Source organism: Chanos chanos, chromosome 10, assembly GCF_902362185.1.
Source record: "Chanos chanos chromosome 10, fChaCha1.1, whole genome shotgun sequence".
Taxonomy (NCBI): domain Eukaryota; kingdom Metazoa; phylum Chordata; class Actinopteri; order Gonorynchiformes; family Chanidae; genus Chanos; species Chanos chanos.
In genome coordinates this window covers 8512439-8528565 of record NC_044504.1, presented here as the reverse complement: position 1 = coordinate 8528565, position 16127 = coordinate 8512439, and the positions used below count along the sequence as shown (strand labels likewise).

The window sequence follows — 16127 nt, the reverse complement described above, 5'->3', positions numbered from 1 at the left end:
TTATAAAATCACCTTAAGAAAAAAAAAAAAAACATTGAACAGAAAAACTATTTATTTTAAGTGAAACGATAAATGAAACCATTTCCAAACAATTTCAACCTGCGTGAAAAACATCATGAGAGTCATTCGAAACCCATTTAAGGCTGTTGCCTCCTTAGACCCCCCCCTGTATAGAGGTCCTGGATACAGCATGCGAACAGCACTAAGACAGAGTGAATGAGGGTGACAGAGAGGTCAGGAGCTGTCTGATAGTCAAGATATGAGAGCTATGTAGCAGCTAGCGCGGCTGCTATGAGAGGAATGCCTTGCATGCTATAATACGAGTCATTTCCTGCTCCATGACAAGTGAATGAGTGCAAGTGTGGCAGGGCCAGGCAAAAGGGACCCAGTAATGAAATGATGGAAATCTCCAGAACATTTGGTGTGTGCTGATGACAGCGAGGCAGCAGACCTCCTGCTGTATATTAGTGCTGTGCTTTTGTGGGAGATGTCAGGGGTCCATTACCAAGCCCCACAGCATTACAGTACTCATAAACTGTAATGATGATGATGATAATCATGCAATAAGACACTGTCTATCTTCCAGAACCATCCGCCGCCTTCACACTGCATTTCATTTCATTTTTTTTTTTTGTTTGTTTGTCTGTTTGGTTTTTTATTTTTTTGTCGTTCTTGCTGTTGAAGTATGAAAATCCCAATTTTGCTCTGAGATGAATTTCCTTCTTCCAAACCTAGCGTCACATCCATTTCTTGTAATGGAGTAGTGAGCTCACATCAGATGAGGTGTTTTATGTATAAAAAGACAAATGATATGAATATTTTCTTGTAAATGCAGCTCTGTGTGTCTCAAGCATGTGCAAATGTATGTAGGAGTGATACTCTGTGTGTGTGTGTGTGTGTGTGTGTGTGTGTTTAATCTGTAGTTTTAAATGAGATAGTCTGGCTGCCTTCACATTCTTGCTCAGACAGCATGTCTCTGTCGTCTGCCTGATTGAAATCAGCACTGACCCAGCACTCACCAGGAAATAGCTTCACACACAAAGCACATTACAGCACATACAAACCAGTACTGCACTAACTAACCAGTCTTAGCTACACCGTGACCAGTCAGCGCTGCACAAACAAGTCTCTGTCATACACATACCAGCCTCTGCCACACATTGCCTTGTCTGGGTCACACACAGTGTACCAAACCGCATTTACTGTAATGTCCTGAAATACACAACTGGTAGAGTGAGAATCCATGGAAATGCTAGCCTAACGTAGTCTGATATATCATCTGAAGCCCTGTGTGGACGAAATACCGATAAAATTATATAGCCTATATTTCGCATCAGACAGCTGCTAGCTTACATACACAATCCAAAGTGAAACAGCGTGAATCTGGACTGAGCAACAGACGGCCGCAACAAAGCAGTCCCCACCCTGAACACTCCCAAGACAAACAGAAACCAGTCCAAAATGCTAACCTCAGTCCAGAGCCTCTTCTTAAAGCCTCTGTCCAGTTCACCAGACAAGAACATTAACAGAAACAGACTAACATTATAAGGACCAAAGTCAGAGGAGAAAATCAGCTAGAGAGAAATGACAGCAATGTTGAAAATGGACGTCCAATTAAATTTCAGATACAACTGCATTTCTTTCGCTACTACGCCATCAATCTCTCCACATCATTTCAAGCTAATCAAAAGTCCCTCTTTGTTTTTAAGTGCACTTGTCATGATATGACTCCAGATGCCACGGCACTGGTTTGAATTCTATTCATCATGAACAGATGCCAAGGAGCAAGCGTTTCCATGACACTGTATGCTAATTGTTTGTTCTTTTGGCAAGAGGCCAATGGTTTCGATGACTTCAGCAAACCTGGCAGCTAGCTCAGCATTCCAGAATCTGGCGTTCCTAAGTTTAATGAAAGAACAGCAGCTCTGCTACGGTCCTACGTGCATCTGGGTAATTAAGTGGCCTCTTTTACAGCGGGCTGATAACTTCCTAAGTGACTCCCAAGTACTTCCTCCATCCCTCCCTTGCCCCAAGCTCTCGGACTGGATTTACAGCCTCAGGGCCTGTTGGCTAACCCACACACACACACACACACAAAAAAAAAACAACAACAGAATATTCAGGCACAACCTTACAGAGTCACTGGGCCTGGAACATTCTACCTAATGCTGGTTTAAGATCACAGGCATTCCCTCCATAGAGAAAAGGCGTGTCTGAGCCACTGGAAAAGAAACCTCCTTGGATATTTCTTCTTTGAACAGTGTAACACGGCACAAAGGAAGACGGAATTGAAATCAAAGGTTATAGTGAGCACACATGAAATTAGAGAGGAAAAGCCTCAAAGCAGTAATTCCCCTTCTTTTTAAAATGACAGCTTCTTGCTAGGATATATGACAGTGTTTAAAGAGGTAAAGAGACATAGATTAGCACGAGTAAATCTAGGTCAGTGCTTAGTTCAATTTAATCCTGAGGCATATTAAATACATAATTACACAGCTGCAGGAAAATATGTGAGATTAGCATAACAAAAAATGAAAGACTATGAGCTGGTGAGACTTCAATGGGAGAGGATGAAATCTGGTAATTAACACCAGCACTCTGAGCTCTATCGCGGCGAAGATAACGCAGCCAAGCCGTCACAGACTTTAAGCTCTCACACCAAGCAGGAAAACTCTTTACCAACCATCCACAAACATCTGAAGCACACTGAGGCAGACTACACGATGAGACTTCAACATCCCTATTTACTACAACACTGTCCTGTGGACAAGCTGAGACACAGTTTGAACAACAGCGCTTGAGCACTGAGTGATCAATTACACAGTCTGTAGAGCTGAGACATTACGGATTGGAAGAAAAAAAGAAAACAGCAGTAAATGTAGTGAAGGGACAGCACGTTTCATCAGACTGAGTCACAGCCTAAATATCTCTGTTCTCTGCAGACGGGCTACAGATCAAATAGACCCAGACCTGACCCGCTGAGAGTTCACAGAAATAAACTGCTTCGATTCTGCGCGCTGACGGTTTAAAAAACATGTAAGGTATTTCATAATTATAAAAAATATATATATGTATAGGCTAGATGGTAACGAGTTTGAGAGTGAAAATTCAAGATGGCGTCATGGTTCATAACATGCTTTGTTAATTAGAAAAAAAAAAAAAAAAGGAGAAGAAAAAATTAAAACGTATAAATGTTCAGTCTAATGGCAACACAGCATAAAAACAGAAGAGAGGATCAGCTGTAAATAGCAGCTTAGCCAAATGAGGCATTTCATTTGCAAGAGGAAACAGATCGGCAGAGAGAGGTGGAAGGTCCATTACAATTCAGAGAAGACTGACGCCCACATCAGGTCTTTGCGCTACATGATTATGCTAACACGGGAGCAGGTAGAACAGGTCTGTTGTATAATCAGGCGTGAGCCACTAACAGTTTTCAATCCACGCGGATATATGCAGTGCTTCAAGTAGATATTCAAATACTGTGATTAGACTGAAGGTTGGCCAGCTTGTTTTGATTAAACAAAAGCTGTGAGAATATTTCTTCATGCAAGGGGAGAGCTGGAGGGAGCTGAGATCACCACTGTGGTAAAGAAGAAAAAATAAATAAGTATGAAATGTGGTTCAGCATTTTTCTCCTGGACATATATCTATGATGTAACATTGGATTTGCATAAACTTCAGGGACTTTCTTAGTTCTAACATATCAGCCTAATAATTTTCCATTATTCTCGTTATTAAAGGAACATAGGAGAGCACTGTGTCACAGCCATTCATCATAGCTTTGTTATAATAAACACTCATGTCATAAACAGGAAAGAGCCCAATAATTAAAACAATCTATCATAAGGATCAATTGTAGCCTAAGCCTGGAACTGATGTATTATATTGTTTTGTTGGATACGGTTTCCGATCACAATACAAACATGCAGAACACAACGCTGAGCGTATTCGACACACGACGACAGACTCAGCGGAGGGGCTCAGTGGAGGACCACTTTATCTCTCCTCTGCCTGACCCTGATGACTTAAAAGCTCAGCCACAGACAACATGCGTGGGCTAATAACAGACAGCTCTGCAGCCCTGCAAATGAGGCCCGAGAGACTACAGCCGATCGCCCTCCATCCAGCCTCGCCATCCATCCTGTCCGCAGCAAGCTTGTAGATCACCGACCCACACCACAGGTCCACAGAGACAAACAGCCAATAACACTCTGTTGTCAAGAATAACAAACATGCAAACACGTATACAAATCCAGGCATAAACAGGAAAAATAAATAAGTAATTACTATGAAGCCCACGCATACTGACAAAGATGGACAAACATATTTCGCTTCTCATCATCGTTTGCTGCCATAGCGAGACCTCATAATTGTACAATGTTGCACACTACCATTATCATATAAGTTTATTCTTGTAAACTACTGCCTCTATATCATACACTTTTGATGGCTCCTATATAGTCACCTGCCAGACCTCCTGGATAACGCAACCATATGGTGTGGAGTATAGCTGATATGGAAAGCATGGTTTTTCCAGAGAGAAGAAACCCTACGTCTGACTACAGCCAGCCACACCGCTGCAGCTCCGTGTCAGCACCAAGCATCAGGACCACCAGTATCCCATCAGTCAACTGCCAAGTCTAAAGACAGAGCAATAACACAGCGTACTGCCAGCTGAGGGACCCCGTGGCTGTCTACCATCTCATTTCACCCTAGACTCCTGGAGGACTGCAGGACGAGCACGTTATAGTTTAATAGGCATGGGCTAAGGTCTGATGCACAAAGAGCTGAGGAGCTGCACGTTTCTCATCAGTCCGTGGGGATGTTCGTGACTCAGGCAGAATCAGAGTCCTCTCACACTGGTGTGCTATTTGAATAATGGGGCCAATATGATCTTAAGCGGCAAGGGGGAGCTGATCACAGATGAGGAGTCAGAAGGTCATGACTCTAGGGATGGAGCGGCCAGTGAATTTTATCTTTCATTTGCATTAAATGCACACGAGAGCTGGAACAAGTCACATCTGTCCTCTGTATGTGTCCACTTTGATAATGTCAAGATTATATTCTCATACTTGGGTCTCTATATGAGAAAGATGTGTTTCTGAACTATTTTTTATCCCAAAATAAACAGAACTGAAGTCAGTATTGCATAAATCCAGAGGAAGAATTGAAAATAGGAATGAAATTACAAGGGGGAGGGGGGCTGTGTCAGTGTGTTTGTTTTAAATTCAGTTTTAGGAAGTAATTTTGAAATGGACAAGATTCAAAATGCGACAATTAAGGCTGAAAAAAGAAACATTATTTGACGCTATTTAAAATCAACGGCAGCACTGAACTTTCCGCACTAATCGTCTAAATGCATTAGCCTCGACAAGATAAATTAGGTTCTTTACCTGTTCAAGAAGTTTTCTGTATCTCTGGGTAGCTTGCTGGATAAGGTCACGAACTGTCCATCCATCTTTGCACGGAACCACCACGCCAGTTCTTCCGAAAGTTACCGTTACTTTCATTGTCCTCCAAAGATGAGTTCAGCGGAATTCAGTGATGGCCTGAAGGTGTTCTGCGTCACCAGCACTCACTTCATCACCATCAACAGGTGCCTTGAGGCGGACGGAGACAGCGAACTGGCATTCCCTCAGTCTCTCTTAGCACCGTTACATAGTTGCATGTTTCGTCAAAACAACCGCTCCCTTCTTCAGTCGGTTCTTGTTTACAGGATAATTTGTTTGTTGACCCTAAAACAAAATAAAAAACATTCCACAAGGAGAAACAGCCCTAATTAGCAATCTAACATAATTTGTAGTCATAACACTGTCCCAAGAGCCATTGGAATGACTTTGGTTGTAAATTTATGTTTCTTTCGGCACACACACGAGGAGATAACGTTGGAAATAAGATAAGGTGGAATACTTCTTCTGTCTTCTGGGTAATTAAGTTAACTAGCAAACTAACCGCTTAAACAAAATAACTGAATACTTAACACTCAACGGTCCGCGGAGAAGCTAAGTCAATTAGCATCGCAGCTAAGTAGCTTTAGCCATGTTTTTAACATTTGGTCAACTTGTTTTTTAATTAAAATAACAGAATATTTGTCTTAAACTTTGAGCGTATCTTCAAGTAAGCAGTTTAGAGTATCGAAGTTTTTTTTAAGTCTACCCTGGTACTTACTTGGACAAAGATGGAGATGCAAGCAGGTTAGCCCGAGTCAAAAGTTTTAAAATTCTGCGCGTTAGAACTATTCTATTATATCAGGTCTTACGGCTGGTTTAACAAAAGGTTTTCAAATCCCATCTGTCCGAACAACTGATATGCGGCCAGTAGTGGCATTTCAAAGTGTTTGACTGATATAATGATTTGTGAGTGTGGTCGCATTGCCTTTCACTATTCCTAACTCTTCCACTGATCCAAACTTTAGTTTAGCCACGCACTGTAACTTTGTTAAAGGGGCAGTGCTTAGTTTTGACCGCAGGTTCTGACCAACGATGTTGGCGAACCGGTGTCCATTAATGAAATCAATAATAAATCAGTTGATTTCGTTAACACAAAGTTAATATACTCAGCTGTGCAATCGGTCTCTTTTCTGTATCATGATTAAAATTTCAAACTAGCGCCAGAAGCGGCACGGAATGTATTCGTTCTGAAGTTGAACATGAATCATTAAAATACAGGCATTAATAATATGCAATTAACGATTTATGCGTTGCATTAAGATTTTACAGAGCATGGTGTTTTATAATGCATTGTGTTATGATTGTAGTCTGAAATCAATGAATATCTGAATATCTTCTCACCTTACAAGAGCGGTCCTACCTGGTTTACGAAGCGACACACCGACATTCTTTGTAGTAATTGGTATTACATGATAATAATATGTGTATGCCAGTGACACTACGATAGAGATGTGTAGAGTGTAATAGGGGATTGTTTGAAGAACACAATAAAACAACAGAACAGGTTAAAGACCTTCTTGTTGTCAACCTCTCCATCAAATCTTGCAAAAGTAGTAGATGTAAAGTCAGTCACCTTGAGGGATTCACATGATTGTCAGACATTAACCACATACACAGGATGATTGAGATGTGCTGTGTAATCAGGGCGAAAGAATAAGGGACAGGTCATGGAGAGAGAGAGAGAGAGATGCATCTTCTGGTGAATGAATATGTATGAAGATGACATCACACCCCAAATTTGACATTTCACTTTGACTTTTAGTATGTGGGTTTAACTAACAAACCGAACTGGAAAACTACAAGGGTTCATTCTTTACACCCCATACTTTTTTCCTGGAAGTGGCAGAATCAAGATTAGTTCACCCCTGTCAGTGTTCCTCCATCATACAATGAGACCAACTCATTTGCCTCAGTCCTGATCTGTTTCCACTGCTGAAGTAAAGAGAACTCCCTCCTCCCTTCGTTGTCATCAAAAGCCTACCATCCTCTCTCATCTGTACCCAGCAAAATTGCCACTTTTTTGTGCTACGCGGAATCAAGAAGCCGCTGTCATTTTCTCCTTCTGTTGTTGAACCCAAGCAGTATTTTTATGATGAGTTTCATCTGTCTTGCTCTTTGAATGTGACCTAATTCTGCATTTGTTAGCTTTTACAAATCTTAATCTCCCTCTGTGACACTTGAATACTCAAATGCAAAAAGGTCTAATCAAAATGAACTTGATACCATTTTCAGGAACAGAGATATGAAGACTATATCAGTGGTGCTGTTATTTATGTATCCATGTTTCAGGTTCTTGATTGTGTTTCCTTTCTACTTCAGACCTTACAGAAATTCTGAAACGAAACTGAAGCTTTGCACATAAATTTCTCATAGTGCACCACCAAACAACAGTTTGCATACCTTGCAGGTTTCATGCCTGAATGACTAAACGAGGCGTAATTATTTTTGTCATATAAGCATCAAAACCCTTCCTCAATCTCACGCCTCTCAGCCAAGGTACATGTGCTAGGAAAAAGGTTAGGTGTGCTTCAGTGAGTTGAATTTATACTTATAGATTAATAACACCCCATTTACTTTAGTACCGATATAGCTTTCTGACATTTTCTTTATATGGTTTTATGCTATAAACTGGCACAGGTTTTAATACATTTGGATGGATTTAATTAGGTTACAAAAATGAAGGGCTACTGATAGTTGTGAATTGTGTACCACACACTGTGTGACTGGACAGTTTGAAAAATGCAAGTTTAAATAGGTGTGATCCTAATGCATGTCCATTCTGTGTGGCTGTCTGTTTGGGCCTGACCTTCAGTTATCAGCTCTCTGTGTGCCTCATTCACGCTGCTGTGTGAACGCATCCCTACTGTTTAGCAGGTGGAGTGGAGAGGCTCTGAACAAATCGATGTGTCTGCTGAACACGTCCAGAATGTGGAGTCACAACAGGGGGGCAATGATCACTAAAGACATCCCTGTGAAACATTAGATTTGCCCTTAATCTGCAGTTTCACACAATTTTCTTCACCCCAACATCCATCTTTCTGCAAAATTGCCCATTCAACTGTTAATGGCTTAATTAAGTTCATGGTTTCGTAACCGTGTGGGGACTACAAACAGCTGGGCTGGGGCAAGAAGCAAAAATTTGTGTGTGTGTGTGTGTGTGTGTGTGTGAATTTTGTTTTTTTAATCTGTTTTTATTTAGCAGGATTAATTTGAGCTAGTCAGGGACAGTTTACGTTCTCTCTAAATTCAGAGTTTGAAGGCTTTGGACTTGAAGACATTTTCAATACTTTTTATAACCTACTCTGGGGAAGAATCGATGCTCAGTGCATCACATATTTGCGCTCAGATTTCGATCACTTGTTTTCAGCAATTGTCACACCTTCATATTATCCGCACTCTGAGAGAAAATGGACTTCGTCAATAGCCCCTCTTCCTGCATCTCTCAGTGGGTTACGTTTTACATTCTCTGACCCAGAGAGAATCAGCCATATAGATTACTAAGACATTCAGAGCGGAGGGCTAGAGCCCTGTGGAGCCTAATGTTTTCCTCGTTACCATTTTAAGACAAATATTAAAGAAGTAAAATTGCTGGGGGAAGTACTTTCTTGGAATTGTAACAGTGACAGAGTTCCAAACAGACCTTGAAATGATTCCCTGAGGCAACACCTACACAAATGTTACACAATACAAATTTAAAACCTGCCAGGGGAGACAACATTCAAATTACCTTAAATGTGCCCAAACTGGGGATGAGAGTGAGGGATAGAGATTAATGTAATGGCTGAGATCAGTCATAGTCGAGTTTTGATTGAGGATAAGAGGCTATGGTTTGAGTTCTCATTAATTACAACAAATGCTTGCATGCAGAGATTTGTGTCATTTCCAACACATGTTATAAATACATTTGGAAACAATGTTGCTGTTGGTAATACAGGCAAATGCCTTGTGTATGAGTAATCAATTCTGTGTTCATGTAAAAAAAAAAAAGGAAAGTTCACTGAAACAGAAGAAACAGGGAGGGGTTGCTTCGACGAGGCCTGAAATGTAAACTGATATTGCTGTTGTTTAAAGAAATAAGACCCAAAAACACTAAAATGATCATATAAAATGCTCTATTTCCTGTTCAACTCGTTTCAGTGACAAGTATACCCCAAAGCACACCTGCAATGCTGTCAGTCTTTAGAAATCAGTTAGCTATTGATAAAGTATGTGGATATATTTTTCTCTCACTGCCTTCTGCTTGTCACAATGTTTAAAATGGAATTATTTCCCTCATTTTTGCTGCACCTGACTTCTTTTCTTGTACCATAAAGCAGATATGAAATCCTGAAGAATCTTCCAGAACATTAAATGATAGATAATGAGTCATATTTCTTCCTGACCTCTTAACCAAAAATAGACACGTGCAAATATATTGAATTTCTCACCCTGCCTGACAGTGCACCAACAAGTGCTATCGACAAGTTATATTCACTGGGAGAATCACAGGATCAGGCTAGTGCTGGCACCTGTTCTTAATGGAGCAAATTAGCACCTTGTCAGTTAAGACATTTTTTTTTTTTTACAGGTGCTTCTCAGAAAGTCAAGAAAATAGGCAGTAATTACTACTGCTTTCAGAGAGACCTTTTCAAAATTAATTAGGTGTATAATAACAGGCAAAGAAATTGTTAAATGAACCATTATCTAATTTTTTTAATTTGTCACGGTGGAAAGTCTGATTTTCCAAAATGTGTTTTTTTTTCTCTCTACGACATGCTCAACAAATAAATACAAATGTATATAATACAAATAAATACTATCCTACATATCCTACATATTAGAAGGGCGAAATAATGCCCACTTTCCTATATTTGCATAGTAGACCATTACAGTGTTGATCACAGAGGACAGACACAACCGTATGTGACAAGAGTGAGAGGTGGACTCTAAAAATCTTATATACAAGAGAAAATTAGTCACTTAGTCATTTTCCTTGTGATTTACAAGGTGCTGGAATTGATGTTTCAACCAACAATTTTGAACTAAAGTGTCTGCTGACAGAATAAAGTTTTTGTTCAAATATTGTTTTGCTGTATGACAAAACCAAGCACCCCTTGGACATGTTGGTTGAGCAGGACCGAGCTCCTCTTTACAACACCAGCTTCTAGACGGAATAGTGACCTTGACATTACCAAAGACCTTGACATTACCAGCCATCTTAAAAGAGGAGTACATGATTCTCAGAGTGGCCTGTGCATGTCTGGAATTAATTAACCTAACATCTACAACCCAACTCACTCTTAAGCCTACAAAAATATTCACGGAAAGAGAGGGAAAAGGAATGAGACAACGGACATGGTAAATACTAAAATATAAAAATTATACATAACAAGTAAATATATACCATCATCAATCCTTAGAGTCTAATTTTGTCATGAATAGATGTGAATGGATTTCCACTTAGGTCTGGGAATGGAAATGCAGCTAGTTAATCTGTAGATGTGAATTGAAAGGCTGTCTCTATAGGTCACCATTCTCAAACATTCTCTATTCATTCCTTTTCACTGAGAAAAAAAATTGGAATCACGATGATCTCTCTATTTCTCTCTCTCTCTCTCTCTCTCTTTCCGTCCCTCTCCCCCTCTCCGTCTCTCTCATAGAGGTCACCATCATCTTCACCCATCTTCAAATCATGTTCCCAAATGTAATGGCCTTCCAAAGACCAAACATGGTCAATTAAGTTATGTAAATTTACTAATTGAAAATCCCAGACCACCCTGACATTCTGTTTGACCTCATAGCTTTCCACGGGAAAAGGCACCAGTCAAAATTATTAGGAAAATGTATTTTGCCCCTTGTGCCTCTGAAGCATAAAGGGGAAAAAAAGGAAGAAGAAGAAGAAAAAAAAGATAATTATTTGCAGGGGACAAAGAGTGTAATTGTAAAAGATGTTTCCAAAGAAATCACAACAAATATAGAGGCATTCATCATCGTTTTGATGAAATAATCTCATATGCTATTCAGTCAGAGGAAATACAATCATTTGTATTTATGTACATTTTGTACATCTGGATCAAATCTTTTTCTCTTTGTTAGACGACTGTGGACTGCGATGTGATGATAGCTGCCGTTCGTTTGAAAACTAAGATAACGAAGGAGCAGAGCTGGGACGAGGCCGCGTGTTGCCGAGCCCTTTGCCTTGCGCTGAAGTGTACAGGACTTCGTTTGCTGTAAGTCACTTGGAGAGTAAGGCTCCATACAGCCATTGAACAGATATGGAAAGCTAAATCGCATACCACCCACGTCTGGTTCATCACTTCCATCATTTTGTGAGAGACCTCTCCCACCGGCATCAGCTGTGAGTTGAAATTTCGCATTCAAGGTGGCTAAGAGGTGATATATAAGGTTGTCTTTGTGGTGTAGGAGCAGCTCAATGCCTTGTATAATAGATATTGACCCACCAATACCATGCTGAGGAGTAGCAGACTGGTGCATGTCTGGACTTGCCCAGAGACTCTTATGATCTACACATCTTTGGAGATGAACGGTATGGGGTCTGGGGCTTTGTGTCTCTTGTAATGACTGTCAACAGCGACACCCAATAAAAGATCTCCACTCCATGGGATCTGCCCCATTGCTTGTTTTACACATTGGGGATGAAGGAAATGTTGCTATGGTTACATCAGGCCCAATTCCATTTCCATGCTGCTGTTTTATCTTTTGCTCTTACTGTAGTAAATATGTGGGGTTTTTTTTATGTTGTTATTGTTGTAGTTGTTGTTATTATTGTTGTTTATAATATTTGTTTTTGCTCCACTGAGCCCAGTGGTGAATATGTATTCACAACAGATGCCACTGTTACACACTGCAGATCTAAACTCATAATCAGGAATGTATAGGGGAAAAACTGAGTAAAAGTGGCATCATCGAACTGATGATGTCACTAAACATTTTTTTAATATTTTATGCAACCACACACACTGTGAAATGACAGGAACAGAGTGTTCTGAGAGCCGTCATCGACGGGTAGCACCACCGCTAAAATACCAACATTTGGGTCCTGTTGAAAAACACTGTTAATTCTGCAGTGTGGTAAAGAGTGCCCTCATGAGGTCACTAGGATTATCCGTGTGTGTCTTTGCAGCAGCTTCACCGGGATGGAGAGCTGACAGTAAAGCTGTTTGGCTGTTTATACTAAGAATCACAAAAAGAGTTGATGAAGTTTTTTTTTTGAAAATGCATTTCATTCAAGATTATAGATTGTCTTTAATGCATTTTACAATGTGCTAAAGACAAAGTACAATCATTTTTGAAAAGGATTCCTTATCCTTTTCGATGCATGCGTTTTTGGTTTTTTTTGTTTTGTTTTCTTTTTAATGGTTTCAATATGGAGTCCTTTGTGGAGTGTGAAGATTTGAAAAAGGACAGAAAAAAAGCAGGTTTCTGTGTTTTTAAAAATGTGACAGAGCTTTTCTTACTCATACATTTCCTCTCTGTCTTCCTTTCTTTCCCCTGGTATTAATTAGTGACCCACACGTGGATCTGACAGAGTTTGTTTTGCTTTAGTGTGTGTACAGCACAACGTTCACATAAAAGAGAGAGCTATTTCCAGCTCTGCCGTTACAGTCATTAAAAGTGCAAATGAATCCAGAGGCTGCTGTTGCTTTTCTTGTTTTTCTCATCTTCTCCTCTATTTTGTCCTTCTCTTCACAAGGAGGACATTTAGTTTGTCTCTGAAAAAAAAGGGGGGCTTTTGTCAAAGGAGAGATTTCTGAAAGAGATGGATAACATGCTGTTTAATCCACGAGGGAGTGTTTTCCAGGGACGCTCTTTAAACACACAAGAAACCTGGAGTGAGCTAGAATTTTCCACATACTGTAATTGTTAGCAGACCTTTCTGACTGAATGCTAGACTCAGTACATAATTCAAATGTACATAAGCAAAATACACGAATTTAAAAGGTGTTTTGTTAGGGTCTTGCTTAAAAACTGTAACCATGATATACAGTGTATATAGTATACATTGTGCGATAACGATATAATAAAAGAGCATGCGGTTATGTACACTATGTTATGCACTACATTATCTAGGTACTTGTCTTGTACAGCATAAGAGTTATGAGGGAATTGAACAGACTTTGATTTGTTCAAATTTTCTGCCCAATCCCTGCCCTTGAACACCTTGTCATCACCACATTTCTCCTTAAATAAGGCATTGAATAAAGGGAAATAACTAAGAGGAAAAAATATTGAGAGGGAAAAGAGGAAAAGTGGAAGCTTGTGATGATTCCCCTGAGTGTTTCTCTGTCATCATTTGATGCCTCCACTCAATGCCTGCCTGAGCTTTTGGCTCAGAACACCATTCAGTGTCTGCCAAACTTCACCCTCCTCTTGCTCTCTCCTCTTTTTGTTTTTCCAAGAACTAGATTAAGAAATCACTATGATTCTTTGAACATGCTTTTGGATTGGAATGGGTGTGTGTGAGAAAGATCTCCTTCTTTCTCTCTCTCTCTCTCTTGCTCTGTCTGTCTCTGTATGTATATATATATATATTTATATATATATATATATATATATATATATATATATATATATATATATATATATACACATATATATATATATATATATATATATATATATATATATATATATATATATATATATATATATGTGTGTGTGTGTGTGTGTGTGTGTGTGTGTGTGTGTGTGTGTGTGTGTGTGTGTGTGTGTGTGTGTGTATATATATATATATATATATATACAGAGACAGAGACAGAGACAGAGAGAGAGAGAGAAAGAAAGAGAGAGAGAGAGAACACCTACTTCAAAGGGGAACATTTTTTTGCAGAAACATCTTTTGACACATTCAGATAAAACACCACAAAAGCACAAATCTTGCCTTTGCTTTTCTTGGAGTGGGTTAAACTCAGCCTTTAACCTGTAATGGTGGAGAGGAGAGGATGCAACACAGCAGTTCAATTGAATTTTCAGCTGGCCTGGTCGACAGGGTCACAGGACTGCCCTGCTCAAGAAAATCTATTTAACTTGGCATTCAAGTCACTCTCTGCAGAAACTTCAACAACGGGGTGTGTTCTGACCTTTCCCGAATAATCTATGACACTTTTTTTTTGTTTGTTTGTGCTTGTTTAAACACCAGTAAGTAAAATGCTTTGTAGGTTGTGTGCTATGCACTTCTAAACAATATTCGTGTATAATGTGGTTACAATGTGGTTTTTTTTCTTTCTTCCTTTTTTTTTTAATTAATTTGTCTCTGCTGTTAATATTTTTTTTCTTTGGTGAAGTTGTATGGATGCACATTGGTGTGGTTGCATTTTTTCACTGCATTGACTATGCAGTGAATTGGTTCATAACTGCCACTCCCATTATCATACAATTTCTTAACCATTACACTCTCAACACTGCCAGATTTAAATGTCTAAAACCTTTGAAAGTAATAATAATTACAGAGCATATGCTTGCTATTGTGTAGAAATGTCACAAATGATCTGGTATGTAGTCATCAAATCAATTTTCAGTTGTGTTCTGGTATGTTCTGTAATATTCAATAGAGCACATCAGAACAAATTCCAGAAAGTATATTGACTGCTTACTTACAAACACAAAATGTTATGCCTGGTTTGTGTTTAAGCTGCCACTTGCTTTGAACAGAGTATTAACAAGAGCTGTGGAGTCACACCAACTCCTCCAGTTCTCATCACATCGAACAAAGAGAGAATCAACAGGGATTAGACAGAATCTTTCTCTCTCTCTTACTCTTTCTCTTTCTCTCTCTCTCTGTCTCTGTCTCTCTCTCTCTCTTTTCACACTCACACACACACACACACACACACACGCACGTGCACACGCGCGCGCACACACACACACACACACAGTTTTGTGCCTTTGAAGTTCAGCTGAAAATGACCTTGAACGTGATGTGTGTTAAAATCATCCAGGGGCAAGTTTATAACTGACATTTGACCTCTGACTTTTCCACTCTCTCTCTCTCTGTATCTGTTTTTCCCAGGTCAACACTGAGTTCACTACGAGACAGAAGAGAGAAGATTAATGAAAGTGCTTTGCTCATAGAGAATAGCCAAAGAGACCTCATTTTGGCACATTGTGAGATGTTTTTTCTCTCTTCACTCCTTTGAAGACTATTTTTTCCTCTCTGTCCTTAGAGAGGAGTGGTAGCCCAGGCCTGACCTTTCCTCATTTATTTATTCTGTCATCTGTAGCACAATTACTCTTCAATCAGCTATTTCTCTTGTGTTCACAAAGCACATCTCCCTTTGCTCCTCTCCCCCTTTCTCTCTTTCACACACATACACACACACACACACACCATTCCCCCCACCTCTTGGACCATTCATGGAAAATGCATAAAAATTACAGTGGAGGAGTGAAAAGAGAGAGAGAGAGAGAGAGAGAGAGGAGGGGGGGCTAGAGAGAGCAAAAACAGAGCTAAATGTTGAGCTGAGGATGAGCTAATTCGCTAATCTCCTAAGCTGGAGTGAGTTTTTGGAGGGCAAAAAAGTTGTCGTGTGAGAAGCTTACAGTAAACATCATCTAAAGAGGACTTCTCAGCTTACCATTTTAAAAGCTTCATCTATGGGTCATATGTTGGTTTAACCTCTACTCGCAAAATCACAGGTTAATGCAAAGGTTACGCTAGGCACCATGCAGAATCCAAAC

At 39.7% G+C, this 16127-nt stretch overlaps 1 protein-coding gene across 1 annotated transcript in view; it reads right to left on the bottom strand.

The window, feature by feature from the left end:
• Positions 1–5659, bottom strand: part of pard3bb (par-3 family cell polarity regulator beta b) — a 167472-nt gene extending 161813 nt beyond the window's left edge. The window contains exon 1 of the mRNA XM_030785939.1: positions 5394–5659. Coding sequence (XP_030641799.1) covers positions 5394–5510 — 117 coding nt within the window. The 5' untranslated portion in view covers positions 5511–5659. The remainder of the gene's footprint in view (positions 1–5393) is intronic.
• Between the last annotated feature and the right edge of the window lie 10468 nt (positions 5660–16127).